This window comes from Anabas testudineus, chromosome 11, assembly GCF_900324465.2.
Source record: "Anabas testudineus chromosome 11, fAnaTes1.2, whole genome shotgun sequence".
Classification (NCBI taxonomy): Eukaryota; Metazoa; Chordata; class Actinopteri; order Anabantiformes; family Anabantidae; genus Anabas; species Anabas testudineus.
This window is the reverse complement of record NC_046620.1, coordinates 3,441,210-3,454,144: the sequence shown is the minus strand read 5'-3', so window position 1 is coordinate 3,454,144 and position 12,935 is coordinate 3,441,210. Positions and strand designations below refer to the sequence as shown.

General features: G+C 37.2%; 1 protein-coding gene across 1 annotated transcript; it reads left to right on the top strand.

The window, feature by feature from the left end:
- Nucleotides 1–255: 255 nt before the first annotated feature.
- Nucleotides 256–12,199, top strand: LOC113154013 (chitin synthase chs-1-like). Its single transcript, XM_026347989.1, is given in 24 exon segments — nucleotides 256–310; nucleotides 647–747; nucleotides 1,446–1,581; nucleotides 1,767–1,955; nucleotides 2,232–2,399; nucleotides 2,401–3,106; nucleotides 3,413–3,596; nucleotides 3,979–4,074; nucleotides 4,186–4,347; nucleotides 4,459–4,633; nucleotides 4,862–4,963; nucleotides 5,072–5,213; nucleotides 6,019–6,219; nucleotides 7,365–7,480; nucleotides 8,249–8,417; nucleotides 8,534–8,713; nucleotides 8,799–9,086; nucleotides 9,484–9,661; nucleotides 9,992–10,026; nucleotides 10,119–10,183; nucleotides 10,590–10,700; nucleotides 10,798–11,012; nucleotides 11,109–11,181; nucleotides 11,489–12,199. Coding segments are annotated over 23 exon segments (3,804 nt in total). The 5' UTR covers nucleotides 256–310; nucleotides 647–721; the 3' UTR covers nucleotides 11,576–12,199.
- The last annotated feature ends 736 nt before the right edge of the window (nucleotides 12,200–12,935 follow it).

Genomic DNA, 12,935 nt, shown 5'->3' with positions numbered 1-12,935 from the left:
CATAATATTTAATTACCACACTTGAGTTATGTTATGTCTTTTCTTTGTTGCTTTGACAATAATTTTGTAATAATGGTTTGTTCATAATTTGAAAAATTATTTAATTACGGTAGTTTGATTTGACAGGTTTAATTTCCATGGTAAATGTGTCACTGTAGGGCAATACCTGTATTACAGGTTCTACAGTGTCACAACACTCTGCCCTGAATCTCTGTTTGGCTGTTCTCCTGCTGCATCACAGTTTAAGGTGTTGTCATTTAGTGATGAGCTAAACATGATTTAGACTCAGTTGATATGACGATCAAAGGTGGTAAGTCACGTAATACATTTACTTAATCGCTGTCCATGAATTTCAGTGGATTTTTCCTGTTTTAGGTCACTTCAACGTAATTTAAAGTGAAATATTGTACTTGGATACACATCTTTAAAACTAAATATTGTCAACTAATAAATTATGATATGTTGTTATTAATTTCTAATTAACCATCTATCAGTACAGGCGAAAATCTGTTAAAATCATTAAATGCTTGTCTAACAAACATGGAATTTAAACATTTTAAAACATGTATTTGAATAAAGAATTGGAGTGCTGCATCTACTTGTAGCTGTTTAATTGTCGTATTTTTACCAACTCTGTTGATGACAGCATTTGGACAACATCTAAACATCATTTTTAGGACCACAGCCACAGACAAACAAAGTGCACAAATTAATCTGAAACATGGATGAAGACAGGACCTTGCCCAAGTAAGACATTTCGTAAATATCATTTTTATAATACTTTTATTTAATATTTAATTTAATGTAATAATGACTATTACACTTGTTTAAGTAATAACATTTTAAATATTAAAGAAAGGAATGTAAAAGAAATATGTAAAATTAAATACTGGACAAATTGTAAATTAATTTCTAAAAAGGTTTCTGCTTTTGGCACATTAAAATTAAAGTTAGTGAGAGTATTTACATTTCAGGACTGATAAAGTCATGTTCATTCATTAATTAATGTTTATTAAAGGAACAGTCACAGTGATTCTTATCGAGGCAGAAAGAATCAGCAACAGGTGGTTTTGTAGCTGTTGCTGGGAGCATGTTGGGTCTCGCATTAAGCCTTGAGGGTAAAGGGTTCGAACCAGCTGGGTGGCTTTGGCTATTCTGTGTAGGGTTGGCATGTTTTTCTTGGGGTTGCTTGAGTTTCCTCCCACAATCCAAGTACATTCACCTATTTATGATGCTTTGCATAACAAGCAGAAAATCTGTCAGGACAGAACTTGTATTACAGGTTCAACATGGTCTCAGAATTCAGGTTATCATAGTTTGGTTCTGTTTACAAATACACGGTATTTTCTACCTTGCTTTGTCCTAAAGTTACCACAGAACGTCCTACCAAAGTCATTTTATCCATGCAGTCACCATAGCTTGATGTTTTGATGTCTTGTCTTTAGGAGGCCGTGGGATACCTGTCGAGAACTCCCCGTCATTGAAGATGAACAAACTCCCTGGAAGCTGATCCAAATACTAAAGACCTTCTCTTTCTGTGTAGTCGCTGTGTTTGTGTTTGGGTTGGCTTTATGTAGCAAGGTTTGCTTCATATTTTGTGGATCAAATATTAGTGTTGCATTAGTTATTCAAAATTTAACCAAGTGGGATTTTAGTTAGACAATTTTGTCCAAATTTATCTGGTATCAATAATCCTCTTTTTCTTTAAGTAAAACACTAATATCTAATATCTAATATAACGAATATCTTTCTTGTCTCTGCTGCAGACATCTTTCCTCCTGCTTATCACTTTGTCGAATGAAGGCACAAAGACCCTCCTAGCTGAGCAGAAACCTGTTGCTCTGTTGTGCATCGGCTGCTCGCTCATCGCCTCCAGCGTCCTTCTCTTACTAAAGAGCATCTGGAAGGCGTGCTATAAATCCTCAAAGCTGCCGGCCAAAAAAACATTATCTATGGTGAGAAACATCACAAGATTTCTTAACTGCCCAGTCGGCAATTCAACCAACCCCTATGTCTCAAAATGCTATGATACACCACATTAACTGTTTGTCACAGCATAGAATTGAAAAATCTTATGGTCTGTGTAGTGGGGCAAACCAAAAACCAGCTGAGTGATTTCATATTATAAATGAAAGATAATGAATAATATTAATAATTAATTAATAATAATAATACCCTTTGGGAACTGGTGTTGCTTTGAAATTGAAGATGTGTTTTCTCCCTTTTTTTAGGTTCTGTTTCTTGAATTTCTGGTCTCTCTGGGTGCAGCGATTCTCACCATCGTAGCGATGCCACATTTGGACATTGTGACTAATGTGACAATCCTAAATGGTGTAGCCCTTCTCTCTGCGCTCCTACAGGTGATTGCTCAGTGTACTGCCAAGGAAAGAAACCGCTTCATTGGGACCATCCATCGCTGCCTTCGTCCTCATTGTGCTCGGTTATGTGCTGTTTCTCACCTTATACATAAAGAAGAATCCTACTGACATGAAGATGGCTATGTGGGTTGGTCTGGCCGTTGGTGGGTCTTTCTTGGTGTCCTTTAACTGGTGGGAGAACTACTTCAGAAACATCAGTGAAAACAGCAGCTCTGCCTTCTTAAAAGAATTGTGCATAGACATGAGAAGAAGCCAGAACATCCTGCACATCCTCTCCAGCCTGCTCAGGATCATGGTAACGGCCTGTGTGCTTGGAGCCTATGTTCCCCTGTCTAAAATGCATTGGGACATTGTGACCACCATCCCAAGCTTTGAGACAAGGGTGATAGTCATTACAGTGGGGGTCCAGCTGATCTCCTCTGCACTCTGCCATTGGTTTGCATTAGCAGCCTGTAAGATGCACGCCCTGCGACAGTGCTTCATCCTGCCTCTGTACCTGGCCTCTCTAGCTGTCATGGCTCTGTTCGTCATCCCCGTCATTGTTTACTATCAGGACTACAGAATAAGTCTGAATGGGGCGGCAAACTTTACACACTACTGCAACGTAGCTGTGGATGGAAGAAACCAAAGTCTGACTGGTAGCGTGTTCCCACAACTGGTTTTGGATGTTACACACACTCTGTGCCTCTTTGACATGTCCAACGTGGCTGACATTGGAATTCTCACAGGTAACAAAGACACATTATAAAACTTGTGGGGGGGTTACATCCACTTTCACCTTGATTTTGCATCTAAAATAAAGCCTACAAGATTTTGTTTTTGTGGTAGATAGATATTAGATTATTATTATTATTATTATTATTATTATTATTATTATTATTATTATTATTATTATTATTATTATTATTATTAGATATATAAGTATTATTCTATATAAATGTTAAACACTTTTTTCTCAGACCTCGACAGTACAGTTAAACCGGCTTTAAGTCTGATATTTTACTATTAGCCTTTGATTTTTTTTTTTCCGGTAGGTTCATCTGTGTCCTGGTGGCTCGGTCTTGTGTTGGCCACTATCCACCTATGGTACCTCAGTCTGTACCGCATCCAGAGGACTCAGGAGCTGTTGGCCAGAAGGCTGTATGAAGGAGGATTTATAGAGCAGTCACTGCTTTTAAACACTCGATTTGATGTCCAGAAAACTGTAAGGCAGAAGAAGTAAGTGTGGATGTTGGTTTTTGTTGAAGATAAGATTTATGGGTGATAGTTTAGAGTTTTAAAGTCAGATGTTTTAGCAATTGTTCAGTTATGTACTTTAGATTTAAAATTCTTTCAAATATACAGAAAACACAGTGGTAGGGCAATGAAGCTGAGTACTGATTTGATTTTAATCTTCAACCAAGAGTTGTAAGCCTTCTGCCAACAAGATGAGACAATGAAAACCTGTCTGGAATCACCATGTCTGTAAATATATAAATCAGAAAAAGGTTAAAAAGGTTGTGCAAAACTCAAAGTACAGTATGAGTATGAGCCCAAACAAAAGAAGTGATGTACATGAACCAGGTTTTTACATTTACAATGCAAATGTTTTAATTTCCAGATTCAGACCATTAGACCCTGTGAAATTGTTCCTCTGTGCGACCATGTGGCATGAGACCTCTGACGAGATGATGAATTTAATCATTTCATTTTTCAGGTATGTTTCACAGAATACTTTGAAGAGTTAGATTATGGATACAGATTTTCAACAATACCTGTTCATGTTTTTCTAAAGCACAGTGTACCAACAAGTCTTTTTACTCCCCAGACTGGACAAGTTCAGTCCAAGAAAGGAAGGAGAAACAAGCGACATAACTTTTGAAGGTCACATCTACTTTGACGACGCCTTCAGAAATGTTCCAGGGAGCAGAGGGCGCCACGTCAATGAATTTGCAGAGACGCTTGTGGAAATTATCAGAGAGGTTTACAGGTAAAGGTTTAAACTGATTTGCAGTAAAATGATTGATTTAGAACGATCTCTGAAAGGTGAACATTGTTGAGAATTATAAACTTAAGCTAAGTATATTTGATCCTCTGATAGCATCTTCATGAACATCGATAAAGGCCTCTTTAGGAAGCAGCAGCAGATCCCTGATCAGAAACTGGTGAGGACACCATATGGAGGTCGAGTGGTGGTCACCATGCCTCATGGAAACATTCTGGTGGTTCACTTCAAGGACAAGGAACTAATCCGCCACAAAAAGAGATGGTCTCAGGTGGGAAAATTATACAGTTCAGCTTTGCTACAAGCCTGTGTGAAGTTTAAGGTCATTATTTTTACTATATTGGCAGAGTAAGAGTTAGTCAAAGGTCTGACAAGTGTAATTAAAATATTAAAATACTAATTAATAGTGTTCATCGTTATTTTTTTAAGACAGTGATGCTCATAATGTGTTTTTGTCAAGGTACGATTACTGAATAAAGTATTATTTGATGTTTTCCAGGTCATGTACATGTACTACCTCCTGGGCTGGAAAGTTGCAGCCAAGTATTACAATAGGTTGGGGGAAAGAGAGGACGAGGCTGAGTTAAAAAGAGAGTTTGAGGTCAGATGAGAGAAGACACATGCACGCATACATGAACCAGTGCATTTTTAGCACATACTGTATTTCTAATTGATAAGTAGATAAATGTCAAACTGTATGATTCTGCAGAAAGAGAAGAACAATACCTACCTGCTAGCTTTAGACGGGGACACAGACTTTCAACCCGCTGCTGTGATGCTGCTTGTTGATCGCCTGAAGGTGTACCCACGTGTTGGGGCAGCATGTGGCAGGATTCACCCCACAGGATCAGGTTGGTGTAATACTGTGAGGGAATGGGGATGAAAAACAGAGGGGCTACAATAAAAGCAATTACAATAAAGGACCAAACATTTAGATGATGACATGCTGTCAGCACATTTCATCTTACATTTATACATTTATTTTAACTACTGGGAATAGTTCAGTCCTTTTTTTCATTTTAGCTAAAATGTTTGATTCAGAAAGAAATGCTGAACTAGTGCCTGCAACAACTACATCACAGCCTGCTAATTAAAATGCAACAAATAAGTATGAAACAAGTTCGAGTTTTTCATTTAATTACTTGAAAATACACATACAATTGCTTGTTAATTAACAAAAGCTCTGAAGTTTAATTTACTTAAGGTAGTATTTTGATACTGTTTAGTCTTGTCCTAAGGCAAATTCCAGGAAATGATATTTAAATGTTTCACATGCTTTAATGTAATTGTGGCTAAATTACCTGGTAATTATATCAAAATGTAAAATTGCTATATTATTTTATCAATTATTTAGCACATATTTTTGTCATTATATTTAATAAATTCATTATTTTGTTATTAGCAAGCTGTAATTTAGAAGATTACTGGATGGTAAATAGTTTATTTTTCAGTGTACTCTACTCAATTCCTGCATCTAGTTAATTAATGCATGATTATGCTGCTTAACATATACTGAAACTGTAAAAATATAATTCAATTAATCTCACAGATGTGGCAGACCATTTGTTGCAGCTGGTCAATAAGCTTGAACAGACACACTCACAGAAATGATACACAGTGGTGGGTTTGATAACTTGGCACTTGTGTCCCTAACAGGTCCGATGGTTTGGTACCAGAAGTTTGAATACGCTGTCAGTCACTGGCTTCAAAAAACAGCAGAGCATGTGTTTGGCTGCGTGCTCTGCAGCCCGGGGTGCTTTAGCTTGTACAGAGCGGCGGCGATTATGGACGACAACGTCATGAAAACATATACCATCAAGTCCACTAAGGCTTACCACTACATCCAGTACGACCAGGGTAAGATCAGCTTATGGTCCATCTCTAAAGCTGTATGTAAGCTGCTTTTATTAGTGTCTAGTTTTAGTACAACATACAAGGTGAAATTAGATTTCAATAGATAGAAGCTCATACTAACTGCGAATTGAATAAAGTATTCATGCTGCCAAGTCTTCAGAACAGAACATCGACTGCCAAAGGGTGTGTTACTGCACATCAAGTGTTAGTACAAAGCTTAAATACCAACTGAATTAGATAAGACATAACATGTAACCCAATGTTGCACAACAGGCATTAGCAGTCCAATTATAAAGTATATTGAGTAATGTCCTCTCAGCAACCGACAGAGCAGCCAACAGGATCCTTCTTCTTGAAAGTTGCACGGGTGGTCGTGGGAACAATTGTAGATAAGAGCTGTGAGCCGTGAGTCCCACGTCACTGGAAGGAAATTGCTTGAAACTTTCATGAAACACAGTTAAAAACAAACGGATACTCAGATGCAACTTTTAAATTCTTTTAAATGCAGTATAATACAGGTCCTTTTGTTGGTGATTGAAATTAATCTACTGGTGTTTAGTGTGTCAAATTCAGGCTCGAGCTTTTGACAATACTGCCACCATTCATGTTGCCATGAAACAATATGTAAACAGAATGCGTCACGGGATGCCGTGAGTTTTTAGAGTTGACCTTTAAATCTTCTTTGTAAATGCCACAGATTCTAAACATTCAAAGATGAGTGAGCGCCTGTAAATACAGGCTTCACATGAAACCTGCAGAGGGAGTGGAAAAAGAAAAACAGTCTTCCAAGAATGAAGTTCACCACGTATCAATTCAAACAAAACGCAACTGGAAAATGACATCGCCAAATTACACAGTAATAAAGCCCAGAGTTACTTAAGGGCATCCTCAGCCACACACTTCAGCAAAAATAGAGTAACATTAAGGGGCACCAAACCCTTAATCATAATTTTAATTAATTAGCATTTTTCTCGCAAAATAATTTTCTGTGTTAAAATCACTGTGTTCAAATGTATCCGTTTGCTTCAGTTTCAGCTGAATCTTGTCGCCTTATTGAAATAGATATTTCTTTGGGGACCATTATATTCGTGGTGGCGACTCTGAAAGTCTGTTTGAAGTATTGTCCAAATCTTTAATCGTGCCTACAGGTGAAGATCGTTGGCTGTGCACTCTGATGCTGAAGCAGGGATGGAGGGTGGAGTTCAATGCAGCTTCAGATGCCTACACCAAGGCCCCGCAGGAGTTCAAAGAATTTTATAACCAGGTGATTACTCATACCCCTGCAATTGAAAATGTTCAAACATCAAGGACAAGACTGATCATGTCATAATATTCTCACAACACCCTTTGGACCTCATCCAAGTTTGAGCACTGCCCTAGTTTTACATAACCCAAATATATGCCCTTATTCAAAAAATCTCTCTATAGATAAACTATGTGGTAGAAATTGACTTTAATTAAGTTACATTTGTTATATAATAAAACTTTCCCCAACTTCCACCAAAAGTAATTTGGTGTCACAGTAATTAGAGATAATATTCAGAGGAAGACTGGCTATAGAGACAGAAATGACATGGTTGGTTTTGTTTTTGTGGAAAGAGCAACTTTGCATGTTTTACATCAGGTTATTTCAGAAACTGCAACATGAAACATAACTTTGACTTCATCTGTTGGCATTTACTGCATAGTCCCTTCTCTTACCTATTATTTTCCGCCTGCCTACTTACTAACATGAAATAAGACAAGTTAGTCTCCATATTATCATATTTTACTGTGTTGAGACTACCAGAGACATTGCTGTGGTTAGCGGACGACCCGTATCCGCCCCCAAAAGAGACAAACTTTAACTTCAACTGGGATTTGAACCTGGGTGCCCCAGTTTCCAGAGCACAGGCTCTTCCCCCATAAGAGTGGTTGTTCCTCAGTTGAACCCATAGCAAGCAGAGGATAACATTAACAACATTAATCATCTGGCCAACAAGTCTAATGTTTTACCATTTTACCACATAATTCATGATAACTTTCTTTTCAGCGTCGTCGATGGGGTCCATCCTCTATGGCCAGCATTGCTGACTTGCTGGGCTCCAGCACTGAGATCACCAGCAGGAACCCATCCATGTCCAAACTCTTCATGCTCTACCAGCTCATCAGCTTAGCCTCGTCCATCCTGGCACCTTCTACCGTTGTCCTTATGATTGCAGGTCAGGCTTGTTTTTGTGGTATTGAATGAGGATGTGGTTTCAGGAAATTAGATTAAGGTTATATCAATATTTTCGGTTTGTTGAACCAGTTCTTCAATTTGTGTTCTACCTTTCAGGTGGTTTAACTTTGATGTTCAACATTGACCCCAATGTTGCACTGGTCCTGTCTGTCATACCTCCTGCCATCTTTCTTGGTATCAGCTTCAAGATCAAGTCAGATACTCAGATTCATATTGCAGCAGTCATGAGTATCTTGTACGCCGTCCTCATGATGATAGTAGCATTTAACATAATCGGTACGTTCAACACAGGTCAACCAGCAGCAAAGCCTGTTTAAAGCCACTTCTGAAACTCATTTTTCATCTGTTTATCCTCCATCAGGCACCATGGTGCGGGAACAAACCATCGTGTCTCCCAGCAGCCTCTTTGTCATCATTATAGCAATGATGTACCTCGTCACTGCAATCCTGCATCCACAGGAGGTTAGCCTGGTAGTCCATGGCTTTCTTTACATCATCTGCATCCCCAGTGCATACCTACTGCTGTCTATTTACTCCATGGTCAACATGAACAATGTGTCCTGGGGCACCAGGGAGACCGCACCTGCAGCTCCTGGGCCTGGAGCTGCTAAACCTATAGCTGCTGCCCCACAGAGTACAGCCCAGAAAGGTAAAAACTAGATAAACCAAAATGTACATATGATATAGATCTTTTGCAGGCATATAGTTTGAGAATGATAAGAATAATATTTATGATGTCAACATTTTATGTGTCAAACAACACTCGCACAGTTATTGAGGAATTTTAGAGTTTTATTAAAAATAAACTTTGTTATACAGCTGTTTGTGACATTATCAAATGAATTCATATTTATTTTTGTGAAGAGTTTAAATGTTCTTAAGACCTAAACAAATTGTTGATAAGTTTGTCAAAATGAACTAATAATTAAATGACATGGTAGCACTAAAGATCTTAACTGAAGCTCTCCTCATTTAAAATACTATTAAATGGTCCTATAATGCTACTATATATGTGAACTAAACGGAAATGAATTTCATTTTTGCAGCTAAAAGCACATTCAGAAGGTTCTTCTCAAATGCCAAATGCTGTCAGAAGCTCTGTCGGAGAGGCAGAGCAGAAAAGCTAATTAACAACCAGGAGAACATGAATGTGGAGTCATCAGAGCCTCAACCTCCCCCTCAAAACACGATTGTGAATGAGAGCAGACCGGAGAATGAACAGAGGTAAAGTCTAAAATGGTACTTTAGCTGGTTTAGAGCTGAAGCCTTCTCATAGTAAGCAGTCATCAGGAGTTTAGTCAGATAGTCAATATTTGATTTTTATTTGTTCATCATGATGGTAGAAGATGCAGAATATATTGATAAATGCAGGGCAGGAAGGTAACTACAGGGCCCAGTGCAAAACAGGTAAATCATAAATAACTGACTTCAAGGCAAAGCAAACAAATTATATTAAAGAGGAAAGTTGAGAAAGAGCCGGAAAAAAGTAAATCCAAATTACACATGTACCTCAAGTTTGTTTGTTTCCAATATTTATTTTGTATTTGGTTTTAGACAAGAGGAGCCTTCCTTTACCTGTGCACACCAGTGTAAGTCTCAATATGAAAAAAATCAGTTTTAATATCATATGATTCTCACACTGCAACATAGTGAAAATGTTCTGCTTCACTGTTTCCTCCAGGTTGGGTCACACAGCTGCAGAGTTTGTCTGATGACATGCGCCTGCAGGAGGACACGCTGGACAAGGTGCATATGTTTTGATTCTGCCCCTTTTGAAGGTTATGTATAATTGCGACTCATCAGCCAAAGTAGTTTGATATGGGTGGCAGAGACCAAAAGGAGGTTGAACATCAAAATGCTACTGTTTCACTTTTTAAAGATGTTCTGTTGACTCTACAGGAACCCAAATTTGGAACCGAAAAATAAGAAATAAGACACCAAAGTTTGAATAGAACATAATAAAATTAGTATTTAGCATTTAGAACACAGCCCGACATTACTCTAACAACACAAATGTGTCAACAGTTCCTTAAGTTTGAAAAATGAAAGTTTGGACTTCAGCATGCACCAGCAAATGTGTTCAGGGTACAAATAGTGGAGTTAGTGTGCATGTTTAGTACATTATCAAGCAAATTGCTGTATGTCTGTGCAGGATGAGGAGCAGTTCTTCAAAGACCTGATAGTCAAATACCTGGAGCCTCTGCTTGAGAACAAAGAGAAACAGAAGATAATGTCTGGGAAACTCAGATCTCTAAGAAACAAGGTAACTGTGTCTAAGTGTGGTGAAACTAATTACACCTCTGTGAACTCCCTTGTTTTTAATTTTGTATTTCATGTTTATTTTTACTTCTCATTCACAGGTGACGTTTTTCTACTTCCTTTGCAATGCCTTCTGGCTCGTAGCGACTTTCACTCTTCAGCTGATAGCGTCGTCCGTCTTCATCCAGCTGCCAAAGATCGACATGCACCTGCACTTTACAGGAGAGTACCTGCACATTGACCCTTTGGGCTTCATGTTCACACTGACCTTCTCATTTCTGGTTCTCATGCAGTTCATCGCCATGCTGTACCACAGGTAACTATTCCGATCAAATTAAAGGAGTATTGTCTGTGATGTTTGATGTTCATGAGTTCTCCTTTTAAAATTCAACACTGTTGTGTGTTTTTATAGAATCTACACCCTGATCCATTTTGCAGCCTTCCTCAACACAGAGTCTATGTCTGAAAAACAAAATCACCAAGAGGTAACTGGTATACTAATGCTAGTACTACTGCTGTAATGGTGAAGCTACTGCTGCCTCTATAAACAGAAGCTGGAGTTAAAAGTCACCTTTAGTCTGACTCTTGTTATGTTGTTATGTTAATTTTTATTCTATTTTACTAGTAGATAAAGACTGATTAATGTCAGTTACTGAAACTCACTAAGGATAAGATCAGTGGCAGCGTTGTGAGTCAGTGAGAATGAAAAACTTGTTGGCAGGTCACTAGTGAAACATCGTTACTCTGGGTGTGGTAGTGTTGATATGTACTAATGCTGTGAATTCTCTGCAGGTCAAAGATGACGAAGCTGATGACAGCAACAATCTTGTGTTTCCAAGTGTGCTGGACAGCAGTCAGGATGAGGGAACTCTAGTGTAAACAGCAAGCAACTAAAATATTCTTAATAAAAACAACCATGTACTGTATGCAGAATCTAGAATCATCCTTAATCAATTTCTCTTATTGAAATTATTTTAGTTAAATCAAAGAGCTGCTGACACAGATTCCACACAACACAACAAGCTACCTGAAGATAATACGTTATTCCATTAATATTACACTTTATCTGACTAATATGAACATGTATTTATTGTGATATTTTTAATGTGATGATGTTTCTGTATTAAACTCAATCTGGAGATGAAGTATAACTTTATGAAAGGTCAACACAAAGACAATAAGCTGATGCATTTTCTAATAAAACTGATTGTGTTTAGAAGAAATTATATTTTAATCCTATTATGTAATTTATTATTATTGTGGGTGAGCTAAAATGGTAAACAAAAACATATATTTTTTCTATACTGTCTTAAATTTTGGTAATGATGATACTTATGCTAAGCTGAGATCATTATTATTGTATTTTCCATTATTCTGTCTATAATTAAAACACTTGATAAAAATTTCAGACCTAATATTGTTATGTTTTGTTGTGTAAGATGTAAACATTTATTTTAATGGTGTTTTTAAAAGATGTATGTATTAAAATGATGGCTTTTATGAACACTGTAGTGCAACAATCTTTTAGAATAAAAATATAACATGCATTTAATTGTGGTTTAATATTTTAAGGTTTATTGTGTTATAAAAAAAACAGGAAAGAAATATATTTTTTGTTTTTTGCAACATTTTTGCTAAATACAGTTTGCTGTAACAAACCAATTAGAGGTAATAAAACATAATATAAAACATCAAGACAACAACAACAGTAAAATGTTAATTTCATAGATTGAATTGTTTAAGTTTCACACTTTTGCTAAAATCCTAGACAGACGAATTGACACAGGATTAGTCACTTATTTGGAACTAATTTAATGGACCGATCTTTTGTTTCCCTGTAGAGATAAACCATAATAATTTTTCATAATAAATGAAGTAGGGATTTTTTTAGGGAACTTCTTAAAAATTCTTTGGAAATTGGTAAAAAATTAATCAATCCTTCAATATGTCTAACATAAGTATTCTAGTGTGCGGTTGGGTGTACGTCGATACCCCTAAATAAAACCTGAATATGAAATGTCAGTATCCATTTTTTGTGAAAACACTGAATTGGTTAAGAGTTACTGCATCAAGTGCTACCTCATTAGGTGAGTCAGAGCTTTCTCTTTTATTCTTTTGGAGACATGCTTCCGTGTCCACCTGACTGTTTGTTGATGTTTCTTTGTCAAATCACCAGGAAAAACAATAAGCAAACAATTTGAGAACAGAGGCCAAAAAATTATCAGATGTGACTGGAAAC